Below are 26748 nucleotides of genomic sequence, written 5' to 3'. Positions count from 1 at the left end.
TTTAAAGACAGAAAAAAAAATATTGACACAGATTTAAAAAAAAGAATTGGGATCAGCTTTGAGTTATAAGTGACAAAGTGTAATATAATTATTAGTTTTTAGTATAAAAAGGTTTTTAGTATCAAAATAAATCTTAGCACATATTGTCACCTATAACACAAAGCTGAGTCGAGATTGTTTCTACAGTGTCATTTTAGTTTTAAAAAAAAAATACTTGGAGGATAATGTTAAGCTTTTATGTCTACTAAGAAAATGTCATATTCAAAAATCTAAAGTAATTTCAAGTGAACAAATATATGTTATTGTTTTATTCTGAAATTTTACTCACTATTGATGACAAAGAAAAACAAAAAGGCTATAAAAACTTTCCATGTTTTAAAACATAAAAACTAAGGAGTAATGTAAAAAGTAATGTGTCGTATGGTGTTTTGTTACATTCTGTTTCGAGGATTAGCCCTTGCACATGTTTCTTGTTTTTCTTAGTTTTCTCTTTTTTTTCTACAGTAGTTTTAAAAGTCTAGTAAAAATATTTTTAATGATAGACATTTTGTTTATCTTTATAATTATATCGTTGCCTTTCTGAATGATGGTGTTGGTTTTGATTGTGAAGTTTTATTTTATCATATTGTTTAAACTAGTAATGCCAATACTGATAACAATACCAATACCTAAAATATGTCAAGCTCATTGAAATACTTGATTTCTGTTGTTTATCTTTTCAATTTGAATAAAACAGGAACAAAACCTATATATTTTAATCAACAGTTAAACAATATTTTTGGGGGACAATTCAAGTAAGAGATGATAATAAAAAATAATATAATTATTCCCTTTTAGTACATATTATTTAAGCAAAAGAAAACCTATTTCGCAAAAAAAAGAAAAATCTACAATAAAATTGTATTCAAATCCTTTACCTTTTTCCTCCAAACCTTTTTCCTCCAAAGCCATATATTTGGCAGACAATGCCTACAACACTTTAATTTAAAAAAATATATATAATAATAGGGGAACTATTACAGAAAAGAAGGGAAAGGCATAACATTTCAATAATATCAAACACAAACAATTGACTACATGTATAGTATCTGTAAAATAGAGGGATTATGTTCTGCCCAGACCAGAACAAGTAGATATGATTGGATAAACCACAGGTGTCAAAGTTAACCCCTTTTTTCTGGTTTATTTGGGGGTAAGCACACCATTTATGTTGAACTAACTTGTCTCCAAATTCCACATTTGCGGCTTCGAGTGGCTTTCACCTCACTCTATCAGCTTTCGTCTGTTCCACCATTTCACCCTCTTCTTCGGGTTTGCTTCTAGAAGCAGTAGTTCATTCTCCCTTCATTTAGTTTGAAAAAAAATAAGGTTGTGAATCCTCATTTGTTCAAAAATTGTCATCTTGTTATGAATGTGTTTCTTACTATATTATACAGTATATAGTCATGCAGTGTGTATACACAACTTAGATGGAAGGTTTAAAGTTGTTTTAGGCTACAACGGGGACTTCCATTAGCTGCATCTTCCAAACCTTTTCCTTATTATCTTTAAAATCCTACTTTAAAAAACAGATGTGTGTTTTTTGTCTTTCATTATGATTGTGAACAATAGGCAAAATTCCCCAAAAAGTACAGTTCTCCTTTAAGGCAACAAGCAAATGTTGCGTCTCGAAAGTACAAATCCCGTTTTCATATGAGTTGGGAAATTGTGTTAGATGTAAATATAAACGGAATACAATGATGTGCAAATCATTTTTAACCCATATTCAGTTGAACATGCTACAAACACAACATATTTGATGTTAAAACTAGTAAACACTTTTTTTTTTTGCAAAAAATCATTAACTTTAGAATTTGATGCCAGCAACACGTGACAAAGAAGTTGAGAAAGGTGGCAATAAATACTGATAAAGTTGAGGAATTCTCATCAGACACTTATTTGGAACATCCCACAGGTGTGCAGGCTAATTGGGAACAGATGGGTGCCATGATTGGGTATAAAAGCAGCTTCCATGAAATGCACAGTCATTCACAAACAAGGATTGGGAAACGGTCACCACTTTGTGAACAAATGCGTGAGCAAATAGGTCAAACCGTTTTAGAACAACATTTATCAACGGGCCATTGCAAGAAATTTAGGAATTTCACCATCTTCGGTCCATAATACCATCAAAAGGTTCAGAGAATCTGGAGAAATCACTGCACGTAAGCGATGATATAATGGACCTTCGTTCCCTCAGGCGGTACTGCATCAAAAAGCGACATCAGTGACCAAAGAGGAAAAGAACCATCAGGACTGTTCTAGGTGCAAAGTTGAAAAGCCAGCATCTGTGACGGTATGGGGGTTTATTAGTGCCCAAGGCATGGGTAACTTACACATCTGTGAAGGCACCATTGATGCTGAAAGGTACATACAGGTTTTGGAGCTACATATGTTGCCATCCAAGCAGCGTTATCATGGACGCCCTTGCTTATTTCAGCAAGACAATGCCAAGTCACTTGTTACAACAGCGTGGCTTCATAGTAAAAGAGTGCGGGTACTAGACTGGCTTGCCTGTAGTCCAGACCTGTCTCCCATCGAAAATGTGTGGCGCATTATGAAACCTAAAATACCACAACGGAGACCCTGGACTGTTGAACAACTTAAGCTGTACATAAAACAAGAATGGGAAAGAATTCCACCTGAAAAGCTTCAAAAATGTGTCTCCTTAGTCCCCAAAGCTTATTGAGTGTTGTTAAAAGAAAAGGTGATGTAACACAGTGGTGAATATGCCCTTTCCCAACTACTTAGGCACGTGTTGTTGCCATGAAATTTTAAGTTAATTATTATTTGCAAAAAAAAAAAAAAAGTTAATGAGTTTGAACATCAAATACCTTGTCTTTGTAGTGCATTCAATTGAATATGGGTTGAAAGGGATTTGGAAATCATTGTATTCCGTTTATATTTACACAATTTCCCAACTCATATGGAAAAGGGGTTTGTATTTTGAGAAACTGTCACAAAGTGTCTTTTGAAACAGAATTTCACAGCAAATTGTCAACCAAGTAGTTAGCAAAATATAAAATAATGACCATTGTAGAGAATAAATGATGAAAAAAACACTTAATTGAACAGTTTAAAAGAGGAGAAAACACGAAAAAAAAGAAAATTTAATTTTGAAACATAGTTTATCTTCAATTTCGACTCTTTAAAATACAAAATTCAACCGCAAAAAATTAAGAGAAAAACTAGCTAATTCGAATCTTTTTGAAAAAATTAAAAAAAGAATTTATGGAACATCATTAGTAATTTTTCCTGATTGAGATTAATTTTAGAATTTTGATGATGTTTTAAATAGGTTAAAATCCAATCTGCACTTTGTTAGAATATATAACAAATTGGACCAAGCTATATTTCTAACAAAGACAAATCATTATTTCTTCTAGATTTTCCACAACAAAAATTTTAAAAGTAATTCAAAAGACTTTGAAATAAGATTTAAATTTGGTTCTACAGATTTTCTAGATTTGATGGATGGATAAATAGATGGATAGATGGATGGATGATGGATGGATGGATGGATGGATGGATGGATGGATGGATGGATGGATGGATGGATAGATAGATAGATAGATAGATAGATAGATATAGATTAATAAATTTAGCAAGCAAGGGACGGATGTCAACATCACTTTCATTTTCAATTCACCCTGTGGTAACACACTTTCTTCATGTTTCCTGTCTTTCATGAAACAAGTGTTGGCCAACCAATGTGTGGTTTGATTGTTGGGAATTTGCAACAAGCAAATAAATGTAGTTTAAGTTTCTGTTTTTGTTTTAGTCCTTAGTTTCAATTATTTGTGTGGAACACAAAATGAGGCATGATTATAATTTGAATCATAAAAACACAACTGATAATCATGAATACAAAATAAACAATACATAATAGAGAAACTAACGAATACATTCCACAGTATATTTCATTTGAGCTATTTCATTAACAAAACTACATAATTATACAATTAAATAGGTCTAAAATTGCATTTTGTTTAATTAATAACAACGTTATTGTAACGCACACAGAATTTATAGAATCAATACAGAACAATACGATAGAAAGTTTACATTCTTTGAATAATTTTGGAAAAATCCACCTTGTAGTTAATTTTGTGGCGAGTTTGGTCCTATTTACAAAATAATAAAGCCACAATTCATATGGGATATTAACTTGGCTGAACGTCTTTTTTTATATACACGCACACCAAGCACCCACTGGCAGAAATATAGATCTGCGCCTATGCTTTGAACCAGAGACATCTTATAAGTAAACACAGCATTGGCTGCTGTGATGCGAGCGATTTGGCCGCCATCTTGCAGTGGTGATGAAGAGCGGGCGAGCAGCCTAAACAGACAGTTGACAGGTGGAAAACAAAGATGCCGGGCCGGTGTTCAGTGTTTTCCTGTACAAATGAGCGGACTGTTGAAAATAGGAATCGGGGGATTACTTTTCACAAGTAAGATTTAACATTAACATACTATTGGTTGTATTTTGTGAAAAGTATATTACCACAGAGTGAGAAGGAGCAAAGATCTTAAATGGTACTGAAATCGTAGCCGCTAGCAAACAAGAGTATGACCATGAGAGAAATGCTTGTCAATGAAATTATCCATCCATCCATTTCTACCGCTTATTTTCTTTGGGGTCGCGGGGGACGCTGGTGCCTATCTCAGCTACAATCGGGCGGAAGGCGGGGTACACCCTGGACAAGTCGTCACCTCATCGCGGGGTACACCCTGGACAAGTCGCCACCCCACAAACACACACAATCTGTGCTGTGGTCTTTACTTTTATCCCTGTTGGCTTTTACAATCTTTATATTCATCATTTATTTCAACTTTGTTATTCAAGTATGACATTTTTAAATTAATTACATTTACACAGATTGTGTGTGTGTGTGTGTGGGGGGGGATATATATTAGCTAACTAGACAATCAGATGGACAGTGGCTATACAGTATTATACAAGGCTAAATTTAGTCTAGCTTTCCAACCGAATTTTGTGTAGCCCACCTATGTGAAATCTGTGGGATTTTTATCCAAAGGGACATTCATAAAAAATACATATAAAACAATCACGTTAAACATTATAATTTAAGGGAAGAATGTAATACAAAATATCAATACAAAGTGTCAAGACAGAATAAACTCGCTGCTGCTGGAGCAATAGTGATACAGTCTGTAGGTCCCTAAGATATATATCTAATGTGTTCATACATTGTTTATGTAGGATATATGCATGTATATGTGACCTAATCATATTGTTTCTTGAATGGTGGAAGAGGGGTTTGTGCGTCTGCCTCACAATACGAAGTTCCTGCAGTCCTGGGTTCAAATCCAGGCTCGGGATCTTTCTGTGTGGAGTTTGCATGTTCTCCCCGTGAATGCGTGGGTTCCCTCCGGGTACTCCGGCTTCCTCCCACTTCCAAAGACATGCACCTGGGGATAGGTTGATTGGCAACACTAAATTGGCCCTAGTGTGTGAATGTGAGTGTGAATGTTGTCTGTCTATCTGTGTTGGCCCTGCAAAGAGGTGGCGACTTGTCCAGGGTTTACCCCGCCCTCCGCCCGATTGTAGCTTAGATAGGCGCCAGCGCCCCCCGCGACCCCAAAAGGGAATAAGCGGTAGAAAATGGATGGATGGAATTTAAAAATAGCTGACCGTTTTCCCCCCCCTTCTCTGGGATTATATTCCCAGTTTTGATCTTGGACGTCCATCCATCCATCCATTTCCTACCGCTTATTCCCTTTTGGGGTTGCGGGGGGCGCTGGAGCCTATCTCAGCTACAATCGGGCGGAAGGCGGGGTACACCCTGGACAAGTCGCCACCTCATCGCAGGGCTGATCTGGGACGTCTAGTCACTTATAGTTTATAAGAATATTATATTACTGTTAAGCAAACTATGAATAATAAAACACGCCAAAACATGTTTCCTTTATCACAGCTACACGTATGACAAAAAAATGCGTAAAAATCAGTGGTATTCAGTGAGGTAAGATTCATTAAAAATGCGCAGACAGTTCATTGCGCCTGCGAAACAAATTGCGCTGAGTGGAGCGGATCACCACTCCAAGATGGCGGTCCCGCGTCTCGTCAGCGCTAGTAGGCAGTAGCGGTCTATGCTCCTTCTACTAATAGGATGTCTATGCTTTGAACAACAACTGCTAAACTACGTTTTTTTAACCGCGTCGATTGCGTCATCATTAAGTGGCTCTCGCAAGCGGGTTATTTGAAAAGGTAGCATTTCTCTACTTGTGCAAGTACGATCATATCAAAATATTGTTTATTAGTCATAACAAGATTACTGTATTATTTTAATAATAAGGCCGTGTTACTGTTTTATTTGATGGACGCTCAATACAGTTCCATTCAAAGCGTGACGAGGCAACTGTGGATTTGTAACGTTAGCTAGTAGCACCTTTGCTAGTCGGGGAAAACTAAGTTCGTGAATTTACTAAAATGTGAAAATTACGTTATCACTTGGAACGTTTAATTACAAAAATGACCTACGGGAGTCCATGAATGTGTGTTTTTTACGATAGCATCGTTTCACCGACTTCAGACATTAGTTAGCCAACGAGCTAACGTGAGCTGGCTTTGATAACGGCGAAAGCAACTTTGATGATGGATGATACCTCGTCTACTTCCACTGGTCTTCCTCCTTCATCTTTCTTGAAGAGGACATTGGAACATTTATCGTCAAGGCAATATGTGAAACTGCCTGAGCAGATAGATAAGGCTGATAGTGTTGCTGTCGTCTCACTCCAGCGCTACTTGTCTGATCAAAGCGAAGGACATCCGGGTAATAACTACAGCTATGACGTAACCATCACCGACGGAGTGTGGCGGGCTAAATGCTTTCTTCACCCCAGTTTAAATCACTTGGTGCACACGAACACCCTGAGGACAGGCTCGGACATCATCATCACGCAGTGCTCGTTTGTGTACAACGAGAGGAGACTGGGGCACGGCTACATCAGCATTGAAAAGGTGAGCTGTGGCTCAGGCAGGTCTGCACTCCTGTCTATTATTCGGGATGTATACACGCTGCCAATGCTGGTCAAAGGCGGCATGGAGCAGAGCACCTTGCTCCAAAGCGACGTCCCTCTCCAGGTGACTCGCAAACATTACCTGTCTGTGTGGAATGATGAGGATCCAGAGGGGAGCATGTGGACCGTGGTGCCCCCTTCACCTGACCTTGTACTGGATGGTGAGAAGCTGCATTCACACCTGCATGATACATTACGGTAGTACCCCAGTAATATGTTTCAAAAGGCCATTATTAAAGGCCTGGGCGATATGACATAATCTCAGATTTTTTCCACACAAAATTCGATTCCGATTTTTTTTTTTCAGATTTTCCCCCCTACTTTTTAAAGAAACCAATGAGTACAAATGTCACAGAAAAAAACGTTTTTCTTTTATTTGATCAAAAAATTAGTAGTACGAACGGCATCTGAACTCTAAGAAAAATACAAATTTGAATGTTATGTTTTTTTTAATTATGACTCCAAAAGGGACAAGCGGTAGAAAATGGATTGACGGATGTTAATATTAAAAATATTATATATATATATATATATATTAGGGCTGTAACAACTAATCGATTAAAATCGATTATAAAAATAGTTGGCGATTAATTTAGTCATCGATTCATTAGATGTATGCAGTGCGCCTGCGCTGAGGCTCTTTTTTTTTTTTCTTTTTCTTTTTTTTTTTCCTCTCGTTCTTTCCTAAACCTTTATTTAGGAACTGCAACATTTACAAAACGCTGAGAAACAATAATCAAAATAAGTAGGGGACGGCGTGGCGCAGTGGAAGAGTGGCCGTGCGCAACCCGAGAGTCACTGGTTCAAATCCCACCTAGTAACAACCTCGTCACGTCCGTTGTGTCCTGAGCAAGACACTTCACCCTTGCTCCTGATGGGTGCTGGTTAGCGCCTTGCATGGCAGCTCCCTCCATCAGTGTGTGAATGTGTGTGTGAATGGGTAAATGTGGAAGTAGTGTCAAAGCGCATTGAGTACCTTGAAGGTAGAAAAGCGCTATACAAGTACAACCCATTTATTTATTTATAAGTACAAAAAAGTACAAAACAGCGCCAAGGCGGCGGCAGTAAGCCAGCCAATGATGTGTCATGTGCAGCTCACGTGACCAAGCCGTATTCTTTGTCTGGAAACATTCGAAAAATGGCGGAACGATAGTGTAAGTGCAATGGAGAAAAGTCTACGACCTAAGTCGTCAAAAGTGTGGGAATTCTTCACCCTAAACCCTGTTATATTTTTATTCCCATTGTTGCTTTTTATTTTTTATTCTTATTGTAATATTTCTCTATTTTGTTTCCATTTAAACCCCCATAATTTACTTTTTACTTTTTTAAAATCGATTCCAACTCCGTACACTGCTGCTGGAATTTACATTTTTCTGAAGGAACTCTCCTGAAGGAATCAATAAAGTACTATCTATCTATCTAAACACTGCAAAGAGGACACTTTCCTGCAAAACGTGCAGCATCGACCTCGCGGGGAACGGAAGTACGACATCGCTTCGGGAGCACCTTAAGAGGAAGCATGTTGGATCCATGGATGAAGAAAAAAACTCACGGTACGTAACTTTTTAAGTCCATAGTCCAAGTACATTGATCCGTTGTGTCCGTCTTTGTGTGTTTTTAATATGTTGTTAACGAGGAGATTTTTTTAAGGCAATAAACGGACAGAAATATCTCAGGTTGGTTTCATAGTGAATCAATGTAGCCGGACCCAATTAAGCTATATAAGATTTAAGTGACGCTTTAGTAATTTAAACGTTATGATGGTGCTGGAATATTTCAAGCTATTATTCACAGGCAGCCTAAAATTAATCCTTTATTATTCACAACAGAATCATGTACAATATCTGATTCAGTTCTGATCTGATGAGTTACATGTCTGTGTTATTAGTGTTATATGCTGCATCCCCAATGTCCATTTATTTTATCTAGCTTTTTTTTAATGTGGTGGTGTAATTAGATAGATAGATAGATATTACTTTTATTGATTTCCTCAGGGAGTTTCCTCAGGAACATTTAAAATCCAGCAGCAGTGTACAGAATTAAAATCAATTTTAAAAAGTAAATAACGGGGGTTTAAATGGAAAAAAAAAAAGAAGAAAATATTACAATAAGAATAAAAAAAAAAGCAACATAAGAATAAAAATAACAATATAACAAGAAAAACTAGGCAGCAGTGACCATGGTATGAAAACATTTGCCTTTTACATCAGAAATTATTAAATAAATCAACCAAGTATGTATTGAGTTACATGTAAATGTTGCTACTATGTACATTCATGATATGTTTTCTCTTATTTCAGAAAGAAACAAGCCAGTATTTGGTACAAAGGAAGGTGTGCACCCCACGGCAAACGGCTGCACTGACTGATAGTGTCCTAAATATGTTGGTAACTGACATGAGGCCACTATCAATGATGGAGGATGACGATTTCAGAAAATTGATTTACGTCCTCAACCCTGGTTACACTCTTCCCTCAAGGACCCATTTTACCAAACTGATGGAGAGGAAGTATGAGCAGACATTTCAAGCTGTGTAAACTGACATTAAAGCCACCCAGAGCAAAATTGTTCTGACCACTGATGTGTGGACAAGTATAGTCACCTTGGCAATACATGCCACTACATTGGAGATAAATGGAACATGAAGTCAATCTGCCTTACGACAATGCCACTAGAGAAAAGACCTTTAGCATTCAACATTGCAGAATGGTTGGAATAGGTAGTAGCCAGGTTTGAAATTCCCCTAAGCAAAAGTTTTGCTATTGTGCATGACATTGGTGCACTTTATAAAAAAACTAAACATTTTTCTAACACTTGCCTTGTTATTGTTATGTTTGGCAAGTCAAAAGGACATGGTGCCAGTATGCGTTTTTTTTAAATAAAGTATTGGAAAGGATAGAAATGTAGTTTGTCTTTTTTATTTGATTATTCATCGAGTAATCGGAGTAATAATCAACAGATTAATCGATTATCAAATTAATCGTTAGTTGCAGCCCTAATATATATATATATATATATTATATATATGTGTGTGTGCGTATATATATGTATAAATATATATATGTACGTGTGTATATATATGTATGTGTGTGTATGTGTATATATATATATATATATATATATATATATATACACACACATACAGGTGCTGTTCATATTATTAGAATATCATGAAAAAGTTGATTTATTTCAGTAATTCAGAACGTGAAACTTACATATTATATCAATTCATTACACACAAAGTGATATACTTGAAATGTTTATTTCTTTTAATTTTGATGATTAGTACTGACAATCACTGAAAATCCCAAATTCAGTATCTCAGAAAATTAGAATATTAGTTACGACCAGTACCAAAAAATATTTTTTAGAAATGTGGGCCAACTGAAAAGTATGAACATGCAAAGTTTCAGCATGTACGGCAATCAATACTTAGTTGCAGCTCCTTTTGCCTGAATTGCTGCAGCAATGTGGCGTGGCATGGAGTCGACCAGTCTGTTGCACTCCTCAGGTGTTATGAGAGCCCAGGTTGTTTTAATAGTGGCTTTCAGCTCTTCAGCATTGTTGGGTCTGGCATCTCGCATCTTCCGCTTCACAATGCCCCATAGGTTTTCTATGGGGTTAATTAAGGTCAGGTGAGTTTGCAGGCCAATCAAGAATAGGGATACCATGGTCTTTAAACCAGGTACTGGTAGATTTCGCACTGTGTGCAAGTGCCAAGTCATGTTGGAAAATGAAATCTTCACCTCCATAAAATTGGCCCGTGGCAGGCAGCATAAAGTGTTCTAAAAGTTCCTGGTAGACTGCTGCATTGACCCTAGACCTCAGGAAACACAGTGGACCAACACCAGCAGATGACATGGCACCCCAGACCATTACCGATTGTGGAAATTTGACACTGGACTTCAGGCAACGTTGATTCTGTGCCTCTCCTGTCTTCCTCCAGACTCTGGGACCTGGATTTCCAAAGGAGATACAAAATTTACTTTCATCTGAAAACATAACTTTGGACCACTCAGGAGCAGTCCAGTCCTTTTTGTCTTGAGCCCGGGCGAGACGCTTTTGACGTTGTCTCTTATTCAAGAGTGGCTTTACACAAGGAATGCGACAGCTGAAGCCTATATCTTGCATACGTCGGTGCGTGGTGGTTCTTGAAGCACTGACTCCAGCTGCAGTCCACTCTTTGTGGATCTCCCCCACATTTTTGAATCGGTTTTGTTTGACAATCCTCTCCAGGGGGCGGTTATCCCTCTTGCTTGTACACTTTTTTTCTACCAAATCTTTGTCTTCCCTTCGCCTCTCTATTAATGTGCTTGGACACAGCTCTGGGAACATCCAACCTCTTTGGCAATGACCTTTTGTGTCTTGCCCTCCTTCTTTAAAGTATCAATGGCCATCTTTTGGACAGTTGTCAAGTCAGCAGTCTTCCCCATGATTGTGTGTCATACAGAATCAAAACGAGAGACCATTTAAAGGCTTTTCCAGGTGTTTTGAGTTAGTTAGCTAATTAGAGTGTGGCACCAGGTGTCTTCAATATCTGACCTTTTAACCATATTCTAATTTTCTGAGATGTTGAATTTAGGGTTTTCATTGGTTGTCAGTTATAATCATCTCCTTTTTGGCAAAAAACACTTTAAATGTATCAGTCTGTTTGGAATGAATTTATACATTCTACAAGTTTGACTTTCTAAATGGAATTAATGAAATAAATCAACTTTTTCATTGTATTCTAATAATATGACCAGCACCTGTGTGTTTATATATATAATATGTGTGTGTGTGTGTGTGTGTGTGAATATATATATATATATATATATATAAATATAATGTAATGAAAAAGATAATATATATCAGTGTATATATAATTTGCTGTATATACAATAGGGCAGCACGGTGCCACAGGGGTTAGTGTGTCTGCCTTCGATCTTGCGCTAATGCTCTTTCTGTGTGTAGTTTGCATCTTCTCCCCGTGACTGCGTGTGTTCCCTCCGGGTACTTCGGCTTCCTCCCACCTCCAAAGACATGCACCTGGGGATAGGTTGATTGGCAACACTAAATTGGCCCTATTGTGTAAATGTGAGTGTAAATGTTGTCTGTCTATCTGTGTTGGCCCTGTGATGAGGTGGCGACTTGTGCAGGGTGTACGCCGCCTTCCGCCTGAATACAGCTGAGATAGGCTCCAGCACCCCCCGCAACCCCGAACGGGACAAGCGGTAGAAAATGGATGGATGTATATATAATATGTAATTATTACATGTTATATTTTATATTGCTACTACATTACATTTTTAGTCTACCTTATACTTGCATTATTCTTTCCATCATTACACATTCTATCCTTTGTAACTGAGCTACTGTGTGAAACAATTTCCTTTGTACATCATTAAAGTTTGTCTACAGTTGTGATCAAAATTATTCAACCCCCACACAATTTTGGTGTTTTAACAAGTTGGACATTTATTCCGTATTTTGTTTATAGTCATATCAAATAAAGATGCATTAAATAGACAAATGCAACTTGAATTACAACATTATATTTTGTAACATACCAAACAGTGTCTCTTAAGATCTCATTGACAAAATTATTCAACCCCTTGAAGATCATAACTTAAGAACAGAATTTGAATAAGGTCTTTTCAATCAGGTGTTGAAAACATGTGATTAGAACTATAACGAGCAACAATTAAACTGATTGAAAAAGACTGTGACGCTCAGCTTCTTGTAGATGGTCAATGGTGTATTTGCAACATGGTGAAGTCCAGGGATTGGTCAAAGAAGTCAAGAGAAGAGTTAGGGACGGCGTGGCGCAGTGGGGAGAGTGGCCGTGCGCAACCCGAGCGTCCCTGGTTCAATTCCCACCTAGTACCAACCTCGTCACGTCCGTTGTGTCCTGAGCAAGACACTTCACCCTTTCTCCTGATGTGTGCTGGTTGGCGCCTTGCATGGCAGCTACCTCCATCAGTGTGTGAATGTGTGTGTGAATGGGTAAATGTGGAAGTAGTGTCAAAGCGCTTTGAGTACCTTGAAGGTAGAAAAGCGCTATACAAGTACAACCCATTTATCATTTAAGAGTTATTTTCTCTTTATAAGAAAGGATATGGATATAAGAAAATAGCAAAGACATTACACATTTCAAGAGACACAGTTGGGAGCATAATTCGCAAGTTTAAAGCTAAAGGCACAGTGGAAACACTACCTGGGCGTGGTAAAAAGAGGATGCTGTGTGCAACTGCTGTCCGGTATTTGAAGCGTACAGTGGTGAAAAACCCCCGGGTAACAGCTGAGGAACTACAACAGGACATTGCAGAGCGGGGAACGCAGGTTTCGTCCCAGACAATAAGGCGCGCACTACGAGATGAAGGCCTCCATGCCAGAACTCCCAGGCGCACCCCACTTCTGATTACCAGGCACAAGAATAATAGACTCAAGTATGCCAAAAATCATCTGGACAAACCCCAAAGGTTCTATGGCGTGATGAGACAAAAGTGGAACTCTTTGGGCCTATGAATCAACGTTAGGTCTGGAGGAGAAAAAAATGAAGCTTACAAAGAGAAGAACACCTTGCCTACTGTTAAGCATGGTGAGGGGTCAATCATGCTCTGGGGCTGTTTCTCTGCTTCAGGTACCGGGAATCTCCAGCGCGTTCAAGGCATTATAAATTATATTTCCTACCAGTATATATTAGATGCAAATGTCATGAAGTCAGTGACGAAGCTGAGGCTTGGGAGACGTTGGACCTTCCAACAGGACAACAATCCCAAGCATGCCTCCAAATCAACATCAGAGTGGTTGCAGAAGAAGGGCTGGAAGACTCTGGAGTGGCCTTCACAGTCGCCAGACCTAAATCCTATTGAAAACCTGTGGTGGGACTTGAAGAGGGTAGTTGCAGCACACAAGCCCAAGAATATGAATGAACTGGAGGCCTTTGCCCAAGAGGAATGGGCTAAAATACCTGTAGATCGTTGCAAGAAGGTTGTGTCCGGTTATATATCACGTTTGAAGGATGTAATTACTGCCAAAGGGTGTTCTACTAAGTACTAAAGATGCATGTAACTAGGGGGTTAAATAATTTTGTCAATGAGATATTAAGAAAAATGTCCTTATTTGGTATTTTGTAAAATACAGTGTTACAATTTAAGTTGCATTTGTCTATTTGACACATCTTTATTTGATATGACTATAAACAAAATATGGAATAAATGTTCAACTTGCTGAAACACCAAAATTGTGTGGGGGTTGAATAATTTTGATTACAACTGTATGTCTAGATTACATTTGAAAAAACACCTTGTGGTGCAGCTTGGACACATCTTCAGTAAAGAACGGAGGTTTATTGGGTTTTTCGGGTCTTTGATCTCTAGACACCCTCGCCTAGGCGACCCAACCGGCGCTGATCGGGCCCCGGCTTGTGTCCAAGCAGCGTGCTACTCCATCCGTCTCCTCTCTTGATATTTCTGGGGGATTATTTTCTCCAGCAATCCTCTGATTCCAAGAAGTCTGAATGTTTTATGCACAGATTTCCCTAGAAAGCCCCTGCAGCCCACTTCAATAGGCTCACAGCGGGCTCTCCAGACGCTTTCTCTGCACGCCTCGAATAGCACAAGGTATTTGGCCTTCTTTCGCTCATGGGCCTCCTCCATCCGGTCTTCCCATGGGACTTTAAGTTACAGCAGCACAACTTGCTTCATTGAGTCAGTGATGTCCTAGCTATGCGCTCTGGAAATTTCAGCTGTCTGCCGAGATCCACCTGAAGCCGCCAGTCACGGGCTGTGGCGAGCAATCCGGTTGGGGCCTTACGTCCTGCCTGTGGTTTGCCCCCTACTTTGACGAAGGATATGTTATATGTTTGCTCTGCTGGATTCCAGTGCCAATGGTGTCTGCTACTGCCTTCAGCACCTGGTTGTGGCGCCATGTGTACCTCCCCTCTCCCTGCCTTCAGCACCTGGTTGTGGCGCCATGTGTACCTCCCCTCTCCCTGCCTTCAGCACCTGGTTGTGGCGCCATGTGTACCTCCGCTCTCCCAGGGCTTTAGGGCAGCAGCTCAGGATGTGTTCCAGGGAACCCCGTGCCTTGCACAATGGACATTCAGGTGTTTCTGCTAGCCCCCAGCAATGAAGATTAGATGGACTAGGGAGGGCATCATACACTGACTGGATCAGGAACTTGAGTCTTGCTGGTTCTGACTTCCAAAGTTCTGTCCAGGTGATCTTCCTGGTAGATGCGTGGTCCCAATTTGTCCAGGCTCCTTGCTGGCGCATGGCCACTGTCTTGCTCTGACGATCCTCCTCAACCTCTGCACGGATCTCTCCCTGCACCATCAGCCGTCTCTTTCGACCCTGGGCTTTGTCGTAGCGTGGTCTTGTATGGCTACCCAGCCCAGCTCGTTCTACTGCCACAGCACCTACTAAAACGCCACGTCTCAGCCTAGCTTCTGCCTGGTCGACGGCCTCTTGTGCCTACCACTTCCTCCCAGTTCTGACCTTGATGCCAGCAGAGGAGACTCCGGTGTCAGATGAGTCTCTGTAAAGTAACACCTCCCTGGCTCTGGTGACTTTAAACTCCTCGGTCAATCCGGTGAAGGGAAGCTGCAGCTTGTTGTTGTGCCCATACAGGGCGATGCTGCTTAGGCTCTTCGGCAAGCCCAGCCACCTACGCAGGTGCTGGCTGATGTTGCGTTCGAAGCCCTCCACAATGGTTACTGGGACTTCGTAGATGAGCAGCGGCCAAAGGATTCTTGGCAGGATGCCATGCTGGTATATCCAAGCCTTGAACTTCCCGGGTAAACCCGACTTGTCCACTGCTGATAGCCAGGTCTTCAGCTCCACATGGGCTGACTGCACTGCTGCCTTGTCCTTCAGGGTGCTGTCAAAAAGACAAGACAGCAGTGCAGTCAGCTCATTTGGAGCTGAAGACCTGGCTATCAGCAGTGGACAAGACGGGCCTCCCCGGAAAGTTCAAGGCTAATATGTTCTTTTTTAAACAAGACATAAATTGTACTTTTGTATGTACTCATTTTCAAAGAATTAAATTAAAGGGGCTGTTTGCCACATCTACACAGATGTCTAAAGGGCGCTAACTTTCCAATGTATTTTACACTGTATGTTGGAGCCAAATTTCCTCATTTTGTTTATCTTGTTTTATTTTGTTGTCTCTAAATGATTGCTGGCGTCTGTTCATGCTGATGGTTTTCACTGGTCCCCGTCAGGGATAGGACTGTTGCTATGGTGCGGTTGCCATGGTAACCTCGTTTAATCAAGGGTTCAGGTGGTAGCACTGAGGTGCGCTCTTATGGAGGACACAAACAGTTTTACGACCGTGCCGTGTGTGGTCAAGTGTCGCTGCTGTGATAATGTTCAATTCAAGGTCAGCATACTAACAATGACATTTTCTAAAGCCTACATTTGATTTCATTTTGTTTGCTTAAAATAAACGGATTGTCATATCCCAAAAATGTCCACAATACTTGACATTGAATCATTTGCAAGCGTCAAACTAAGTCATCACAGTTTCCCTCAGTATTAGCTTAAAGGTAAAGGCTATACACCGTATATCCCACTCTCTTCTGGTTTCTAGGACGTAAGGGTGTAACTGCATACGTACGTAGCACATGCATGCGCATACGTTTTGAGTGTTGTTAGCTAATAATAGCAATTTGGATGGATAGCGTTATTGTTCGTTGGTTCTCTTGGACTACTTTTGTATGTGTGCTCCCGCTCTCTGCACGTACATGTTGACAATAAAGGGTGAGTGACCACCCTAAACACCAATAATTTTATTCGAGGCTGTTGAAATTTTTTAGTACACAAACTTGGTAATTGTGAACAATATAGACCGTTTTATCACAAATAGGTTCTGTTAAACTATTATTGCCACATCTACACAGATGCACAAGCTTGCCAATGGTGTCCCTGTAATATTGTTTGCTTCGAACAATTTAACTCTGAGCAAGTTGCAAACAGCCCCTTAAGCGCTTCCTCTTGGAAGCAATACTTCTGTCTTGAATGAATAAAATACAAAGATGTAGCATTGCACTTTGCATGCAACTAAATAATATTCTTTAACATTGAGATTAATAAAGTGCAAACGTAAAGCTTGTGTTTTGAATAAAATACTTCTGTCAATAAAAATATAATATTATACATTGTATTCAAATGAATAATCAAGTAAAACATTGAGAGGGGGCGTCGGCCTGTTGCGGAAGGGGCTGGGTGTGTGTAAGGAACAGTGTAATTTCGCCTGTTGCCACCATCACGTCTCCATCTCATTGCTGCGTTGGGGTGGGGTGGGGGTGGGGGGGGGCAATAGACTACAGACTGTGGTGAAGTAGGCCGCCTTCGTTGCGTGAAAAAGCACACAATTTTCGGCTGATTTTTCCGCTCCGTATGCTGAATGGCAATATACAATATGTATCTCAATATTTTTTCCGTAAAGTAAAAACTAAACACAAATAAGTCACCTCAAGGACTGCGAGTGAGCTGAGCTGCCGCTTATAATTCTAGAACGTCATCAGGCTCATAGTGATGTTACTAGTAGTTGACTTGGAAGTGTTTATTATAATTTGGCGAGAGTCTGCTGCATTATAGTCACCTGTTAAAGTTACACCTTTTTGCTAACCCGCACCGTCTCTCCTCTCTGCCTGCCTCTGCTATGAGCACTGACTCCATGCGCTCTGAATACTCACTGCTGATTGGCTGTTACCGCTCTGTGTGTAACTATTTAGGATGTGTGGGTGAGACAATGCTGGGTGCTGCAGAGACATACTGACAGAGGCAGAGGCAGTACGAAGCGTAGCAGCTTGTTAAGACTTTAGCTTAGCACCAAATGATAATATAAATATATTTAATAAAGTCAAATAAAAATAAGGCAACAAGAGATGAATCCTACACTTCTCTTTTGTAAAGTAGATCTGAACAGCCGATATGGGCATCTACATCAACCATATGATTTGCCTAAGAAGCTGGTCAAGACAAAAATAATTAAAAAAAAATATGAACAATACCCACCCCAAGTTAATGCTGTGCTGCTTATCGTGAATAGTCCGATACTGATTATCTGTGAGTGAGATCAGCCGATATGCTTTTGACACATTATTAAAATGTAACGATATCAACACAAATTTTAAAGTACTTGCTGCCTCAGTTTGTTTTATTATTTATTAATTGTCTGAGCCAAACAAAGTCAGTAGAGTACACAAAAAACACACAAAAGCAATAACTGCTATCTACTACTCTTTTAAATCATTTGTTTTTTGCCCTTTAAAATCCTCCTGTGTTTAGGGATTCATTCCCAAAGTTTGTAAACAATAACAACACATACTTTCAATAACAATAACACATACTTTTTCGATCGATCGGAGCATTTTTAATTGTTATTTTAGCTGTCTTCTTGATGTTGTGTATGTTTTAACGCCATTGCGACGCTTCAAACAGGGAAGTGGCCAATAAGAATAAGAGTGTCACAGAGCATTCGGAAAATGTACTAGTCAATTAATGGATCTCTCACCTGTTGTGAATTTGGCCATTCAGCTCCATGTTAGAGAACAGAAAGTTGTGCAAACCGTACTGAAACATTAACCAGTTGGACAACATTTAGAGAAAGTCCAAATAAAAGTTATAGTCAAGTGCATTTTTGGTTTACACTGAAATTTCACCTGAAAGCAAAATATCCTAAATCTTTGTTAAAATAATAAGCATGTGTTTTATTACCTGTCTCCTGTCAACAGTGTCCAAGATCTCTCTTCTTCATAGCCTTGAGTCATCTTTCAGAAGCTCATATACGCACCTCCCTCTCCTTGTGAGGATATTGCATAAATCCAGATTGAGGTATTACGGCAAGATGGGGTCCAAGATAGATTTTCCCTACCAGGTGAATTTAAAACCATCAAGATGTGACCTTCACCGTAGTTCAGTTTGTGTTAATTTCACTTTCCTTTCTTTCAGGCATACTTTGAAGTTGCTGACCAGAGTGGCACAATGTCTCTTGTGCTTTGGAATGAACTCTGTCCACAGTTTTACCTCTCGCTCAATGTCGGAACGGTGTTGTACCTCCAATATTACTCCCTTAAGCAGAGTTATTTAAAACGCTCGCGCCCACAAATGGACCATTACGGAATTAAGGAATTTACCTCAATTGGTACGTTTGCAATCACATTGACACTTTTTTTGCGTGTGCCTGTGTGTGAGTGAGCGATACAACCTGCAGAGGCGCTGTTGATACTATTTTGTGCTTAGGCTGCTATACAGTACATATTGCAACATGGAATATATGCAAATAGCATATAGACACTAAGCACATTACAATTATTTAACACATTTTTGAGACGGATAAATTACATGAAATTCTATAATTAAATACAAGATAAGTACAAACCCCGTTTCCTAATGAGTTGGGAAATTGTGTTAGGTGTAAATATAAACGTAATACAATGATTTGCAAATCAGTTTCAACCAATATTCAGTTGAATATGCTACAAAAACAAAATATTTGATGTTCAAACTGATAAATATTTTTTTTTTTGCAAATAATCATTAACTTTAGAATTTGATGCCAGTAACACGTGACAAAAAAGTTGGGAAAGGTGGCAATAAATACTGATAAGTTGAGAAATGCTCATCAAACACTTATATGGAACATCCCACAGGTGTGCACGCTAATTGGGAACAGTGGGGTGCCATAATTGGGTATAAAAGCAGCTTCCATGAAATGCTAAGTAATTCACAAACAAGGATGGGGCGAGGGTCACCACTTTGTAAGCAAATTGTCGAACAGCTTTAGAACAACATTTCTCAACGAGCTATTGCAAGGAATTTAGGGATTTTACCATCTACGGTCCGTAAAATCATCAAAAGGTTCAGAAAATCTGGAAAAATCACTGAGCGATGATATTATGGACCTTTGATCCCTCAGGCGGTACTGCATCAAAAACCGTCATCTGTGTATAAAGGATATCACCACATGGGCTCAGGAACACTTCATAAAACCACTGTCAGTAACTACAGTTGGTCGCTAGATCTGTAAGTGCAGGTTAAAACTCTACTATGCAAAGCGAAAGCCATTTATCAACAACACGAAAGAACGCCGCCGGCTTCGCTGGGCCCGAGCTCATCTAAGATGGACTGATGCAAAGTGGAAAAGTGTTCTGTGGTCTGTCGAGTCCACATTTCAAATTATATTTGGAAACAGAGGACATGGTGTCATCCAAAACAAAAAGGAAAATTACCATTTGGATTGTTATAGGCGCAAACTTCAAAAGCCAGTATCTGTGATGGTACGGGGGTGTATTAGTGCCCAAGGCATGGGTAACTTACACTTCAGTGAAGGCACCATTATTGATGAAAGGTACATACAGGTTTTAGAGCAACATATGTTGTCATCCAAGCAACGTTATCATGGACACCCCTGCTTATTTCAGCAAGACAATGCCAAACCACCTGTTACAACAGCATGGCTTCGTAGTAAAAGATTGCGGGTACTTTCCTGGCCCGCCTGCAGTCCAGACCTGTCTCCCATCGAAAATGTGTGGTGCATTATGAAGCGTAAAATACGACAGCGGAGACCCCGGAATGTTGAACGACTGAAGCTCTACATAAAACAAGAATGGGAAAGAATTCCACTTTCAAAGCTTTACCAAATAGTTTCCTCAGTTCCCAAATGTTTATTGAGTGTTGTTAAAAGAAAAGGTGATGTAACACAGTGTTGAACATGCCCTTTCCCAACTATTTTGGCACGTGTTGAAGCCATGAAATTCTAAGTTAATTATTATTTGCAAAAAAAAAATTACGTTTATGAGTTTGAACATCAATTATCTTGTCTTTGTAGTGCATTCAATTGAATATGGGTTGAAAATAATTTGCAAATCATTTTATTCCGTTTATATTTACATCTAACACAATTTCCCAACTCATATGGAATCGGGGTTTGTACATTTAAGAGTTTTTTTCTGGTTTTAGTAGTACTGTTATTAGTACAGTATTATTATTGGTAAAAGTCATGAAATGTGCTTTTATTGAGTGCCCTGGAAAGGTTAATGTTGACCAAAAGTAATGTTAATGTTGTAATTCTTTCTTTTCTCTGCAGAAATCTCCCTGAACTTTCGCAATCCAGCTTCAGTCATCACTGTAGTGCCACCGAAGAAAGTTCAACCTCAGTGGTCATTGCCTGATGTGTCTTATCGTTTCACCACAAGGTGATATATACCCTAAACCATTTTTTTTCAAACTGTGGTACTGTACTTCTAGTGGTACGTGGGCTCCACATAGTGGTACGCCAAATAATCACTTGATTAAATTAGAGTGGTTTTTTTTCCAACAGTGTTTGTTACTGGTCAAACTTTATGCAATATTATGTTAAATGATGTTTTTAATAAATACTTAGGCCTACTACGCTACGGTATTTCAATGTTGGTCATTATTGTGGTGCTTGGTAAAAAAGGTTTGAGAACCACTGTCTTAAACTAATCAGCTGGCTCTCTATACTTGAGGCGACACACACAAGTTGTTTGGTTTACAGCATTTTTGTTTTATTTTTATTTTTAATTTTTTTTTCCAGCATTTGTGTTGTAGTCTGAGTAATTCCATATTTTTTCAATTTGTCAGATTAAACCTTGGGAGGTTTTCCAACAACTCAGTGTGTGACATCATCGGTTTGGTCACTTTTGTAGGTCGTGTTGAAAGAATAAAGTGTAAAAGCAAGAATGGTGAGATGCTAAATATTCTTCATATTAATATGAATAAATATCGATGTGTGATTGATCACATCCATCCTCATTTGTCTAGAGAAGTACTGGACGTTCCGCTGGGTCCACATGGTCGATGGAACATCAGAGCAGCCTTTTATCCTGGAGATTTTTTCCTCTTCTCAACCTGAAATCTTTGTAAATATAAGCCCAAGTGAGACAACTCTTGTGGTACAACCACTGGCGTATTTTTGAACATCTGAAATACATAATCTCTCTCCCATAGTGACCTACCTAGTGTGCACTCAGATGCGAGTATGTCAGGTGGATGGCTTGTTGCCCTATCTCACCACTAGCTGTGAGACAGAGCTGTTCATTACTGGTGAGCACTGTTCATATTATAAATCCCATCAGTCTATAAAAAAAAAAAACAGAAACATAAAATACTCTTCACTTTTTTGACATTACAGGCTACCACAAAGGTCAACCATATGTAAATGAGCCTACTGTAAATAACTTTATCCAGTGGACTAAGACTCAGAAGGACAACGTGATTCTCCAGAAGACAGCTGTTGGTGGCTATTACTCTTACCCTCATGCCCCGCAAAAATTCACCCAGTCTGTGGCGGAGACATCAGGTAACAATTATTCTTTTTACCTCTGTCTTTTATAAAGAGAAAATCCAAGTTCCACGAAGTGGAGCACTGATGTCATAACTCCTGGCAGCCCTTAAAGGCATGTTTGTACTTTGCATTGAAAAGTACTATAGTTTTAGTACTCTGGTGCAGTGATATATATATATATATATATATATATATATATATATATATATATATATATATATATATATATATATATATATATATAATATACACAGTGGGGCAAAAAAGTATTTAGTCAGCCACCGATTTTGCAAATTCTCCCACTTAAAATGATGACAGAGGTCTGTAATTTTCATCATAGGTACACTTCAACTGTGATAGACAGAATGTGAACAAAATAATCCAGGAATTCACATTGTAGGAATTGTAAAGAATGTATTTGTAAATAATGGTAGAATTTGTTGAAAGGACTAATTGGTACAATCCGACTCTGCATGACAGGGGCGTCCTCCTCCCTGAGCCAGACTTGCACCTGACCGCATACCGCATAAATTTATTTTGGTCAATAACAATAATTCAACTCAATACTTCGCAATATAACCTTTGTTGGCAATAACAGAGGTCAAACGATTACTATAGGTCTTTACCAGGTTTGCACACACATTAGCTGGTATTTTAGCCCATTCTTCTATGCAGATCTTCTCGAGAGCAGTGATGTTTTGGGGCTGTCGCCGAGCAACACGGACTTTCAACTCCCTCCACAGATTTTCTATGGGGTTGAGGTCTGAAGACTGGCTAGGCCACTCCAGGACTTTCAAATGCTTCTTACGGAGCCACTCCTTCGTTGCTCGGGCGGTGTGTTTGGGATCATTGTCATGCTGGAAGACCCAGCCACGTTGCATCTTCAAAGCTCTCACTGATGGAAGGAGGTTTTGGCTCAAAATCTCACGTTACATGGCCCCTTTCATTCTTTCCTTAACACGGATCAGTCGTCCTGTCCCCTTAGCAGAAAAACAGCCCCAAAGCATGATGTTCCCACCCCCATGCTTCACAGTAGGTATGGTGTTCTTGGGATGCAACTCAGTATTCTTCTTCCTCCAAACACGACAAGTTGAGTTTATACCAAAAAGTTATATTTTGGTTTCATCTGACCACATGACATTCTCCCAATCCTCTGCTGTGTCATCCATGTGCTCTCTGGCAAACTTCAGACGGGCCTGGACATGCACTGGCTTAAGCAGGGGGACACGTCTGGCACTGCAGGATTTGATTACCTGTCGGCGTAGTGTGTTACTGATGGTAATCTTTATTACTTTGGTCCCAGCTCTCTGCAGGTCATTCACCAGGTCCCCCCATGTGGTTCTGGGATTTTTGCTCACCGTTCCGATGATCATTTTGACCCCATGGGATGAGATCTTGCGTGGAGCCCCAGATCGAGGGAGATTATCAGTGGTCTTGTATGTCTTCCCTTTTCTGATAATTGCTCCCACAGTTGATTTTTTCACACCAAGCTGCTTGCCTATTATAGATTCACTCTTCCCAGTCTGGTGCAGGTCTACAATTCTTTTCCTGGTGTCATTCGACAGCTCTTTGGTCTTGGCCATAGTGGAGTTTGGAGTCTGACTGTTTGAGGCTGTGGACAGGTGTCTTTTATACAGATAATAAGTTCCAACAGGTTCCATTAATACAGGTAACGATTGGAGGACAGAAGAGCTTCTTGAAGAAGTTATAGGTCTGTGAGAGCCAGAGGTCTTCCTTTTTTGAAGTGACCAAATACGTATTTTCCACCATAATTTACAAATAAATTATTTAAAATTCCTAAAATGTGAATTCCTGGATTATTTTTTTCACATTCTGTCTCTCACAGTTGAAGTGTACCTGTGATGAAAATTACAGACCTGTCATCATTTTAAGTGGGAGAACTTGCACAATCGGTGGCTGACTAAATACTTGTTTGCCCCACTGTATATATATATATATATATATATATATATATATATATATATATATATATATATATATATATATATATATATTGAAATATCCATCCATCCATTTCTACTGCTTGTCCCTTTTGGGGTTGCACCAGGGATGGCCAACCAGTCAGAGACTAAGAGCCACTTTTTTTACTGTGTTACCGCAAAGAGCCACATCCTACACATGGGCACACATGAACATCACCCCATCCCTTCCTTACGCGTGCACACACACACACACACACACACACAGACCTCTGCTCAGCCATATTTATTGTAAATTTCACACACCAACATGACTCCAAGACCAGAAGCTCGATATTTTCAACAATTAACATTGTGTGCACTGTCTCACACACACAAACTCTCAGTTCAACCAAGTCCACATACAAAATTATAATATTTTTTGTCTTACTATGCATGTTGCTTAGTGGGAGTTCTGGCATTCCTTGTCATGGACAATTCTCTTCAAATCTAGCTTGTATTCCGTTGTTGGCACTCGAAGCAATTCTTTCACATGGGTGTCAGTCAGAACAGATCGATGATTTAATTTCACATGTTTCAGGGTAGAAAACACAGACTCGCAGATGTACTGTATGTTGACCCAAACATTGGGGTATTTTTCCATTGGCACACTTTTCTAGGATTCAGTGGTCCCTTCCCTTCAAGCAGCTTTCAGTTGGTCCTCCTCTCAAAGATCGATCATCTCCATTTCAGCCGCAGCCTCATCTGTGACGAGCAGGGCTTTCAAACAGTCTGTGTCCGCATTAAATGGGTCGACGAGGAATGCAATCTGTGGCCTTTTCAGTTAGAAATCATGAAAACAGGTCACAACGCTTTCGTGCAGGTTTTCATCCAGTGTCGCATATCTGTCTCTTTTCTTTTTCAAGGTGGCGCTGGTGACTTGCCCGCTGGCTTTTCGCAGAGTGGGAAAATGCGTTAAATCTCTCTTTTGAATATAAGCTTTGTACAGCTTCAGTTTGTTGATAAATGCAAACACACTTTGCATCAGGTCAGGCAGACTTTTTAACTTACCCTGGAGGGTCAGGTTCAGTCTGTCCAAGTGACACAGCATGTCGACCAAAAAAGCCAGATTCATAATTCACTCGAGGTCCGAGTGCTCGGGATAGTCCTTGTCCTTCTCTTCCATGAACAGTTTCACAGCATCCAAAAGCTCAAAAAAGCGAGAGAGTACCTTCCTTTTTGACATCCACCTCACAGTGCAGTACAGCGGCAGGTCACCTGGATGCCCTTGGTCCAGCTCAGCGATAAGATTCCTAAATTGCTTGTAGTTACGTGCATGTGTGCGGATGTAGTTGACGATTTCCATCACAGGCTTCATGACGTTGTCTAAATTCAATGATTTAGACACAAATTTGCTCCCTGTGGATAATGCAGTGGAAATTCCAAAACTCGGGAAATGTTTTGTCAGATTTGCACAGCCCCTCAAGCCCAATCACAGATCCGATCATGGCTGGTGCTCCATCTGTGGCTATTGCAGTTAATTTCTGTGTGGGCAAATTTGCTTTTGCAAATGCAGCCATCATTGTTTCTTTCACATCTATGCCACAAGTTCTGTCTTTTAATGGCACAATATCAAACAGTTCTTTTTTTTTAATCACACAATCTTTTGACACAGACCGTGCAAATATTTTCAACTGACGGTTGTCTTGTATGTCACAACTCTTATCAACTGCGACACTAAAATACTCACATGCTTGAAGGTCAGAGTGCAACTGTGATTCAATAACCGTGTTAATGTCCGATATTCTGCGTTCAGCAGTGTGGCGGGACAGTTGGACTTCTGATACCTTTCCTTTTAGTTTGTCGTCCTCATGAGGCAAGAGTTCAACAGCGTCACTTAGGCATTTTTTAACTAAGTCCCCTTCATTGTATGGATTTTTAGCCTGTGCAATGTTCAAAGCCAGCTAATATGATGCAAGCGTTAGGGTCTCTGAGTGCTTCGTAAATTTTTGGAAAAACTGTTTCTGCTTTTCTGCCTGACTTTTCAAAGTGGCCAACTTGTGCTTACAAAGTTTTGTCACTTTTGGAAATTCCTGGCCGATGTTAGCATGGAGTGAGCTAAAGTGACGCTGAAGATTTGAAGCTTTGAAATGCGCTAATGATGCCTGACATATAAGACAGAATGGCTTGCCATTACGTTCAACAAAAAAATATAAACTCTCCCACACTGTTAAAATGTCCTGTGTTCTTCATATTTTTGTTTTGCTGTGCTTTTTTTCCCTGCCATTTCGAGAGCGAACTTGTCACAAATTGTTTATTACTGTGATCTCACGCAGATGCACCTTTGACGTCTCTCAAATTGGCTTCTTCTTTTTCTTATGTGCAACTCAAACCGGCTTAAGCCGGGCGAAAAAAGTAATCAGAGTATTGTAATCCAAATATTTTC

The 26748-nt window shown here is 39.6% G+C and overlaps 1 protein-coding gene across 2 annotated transcripts in view; it reads left to right on the top strand.

Annotated features, from left to right (window-relative positions):
* Positions 1–6181: 6181 nt before the first annotated feature.
* Positions 6182–26748, top strand: part of radx (RPA1 related single stranded DNA binding protein) — a 42060-nt gene continuing 21493 nt past the window's right edge. Inside the window, exons 1-8 of one of the 2 annotated variants that reach the window (XM_061897024.1) lie at positions 6182–7247; positions 18809–18951; positions 19026–19218; positions 21163–21271; positions 21681–21781; positions 21861–21974; positions 22047–22142; positions 22231–22398. In XM_061897024.1, the coding sequence (XP_061753008.1) occupies positions 6659–7247; positions 18809–18951; positions 19026–19218; positions 21163–21271; positions 21681–21781; positions 21861–21974; positions 22047–22142; positions 22231–22398 (1513 nt within the window). In that variant the 5' untranslated portion in view covers positions 6182–6658. The remainder of the gene's footprint in view (positions 7248–18808; positions 18952–19025; positions 19219–21162; positions 21272–21680; positions 21782–21860; positions 21975–22046; positions 22143–22230; positions 22399–26748) is intronic. The other variant, XM_061897023.1, reaches the window with a different exon arrangement.

The sequence above is a fragment of the Nerophis ophidion genome, linkage group LG04, assembly GCF_033978795.1.
Source record: "Nerophis ophidion isolate RoL-2023_Sa linkage group LG04, RoL_Noph_v1.0, whole genome shotgun sequence".
Taxonomy (NCBI): Eukaryota; Metazoa; Chordata; class Actinopteri; order Syngnathiformes; family Syngnathidae; genus Nerophis; species Nerophis ophidion.
The sequence above is the reverse complement of the archived record's forward strand: the minus strand, read 5'-3'. Positions and strand labels throughout refer to the sequence as shown.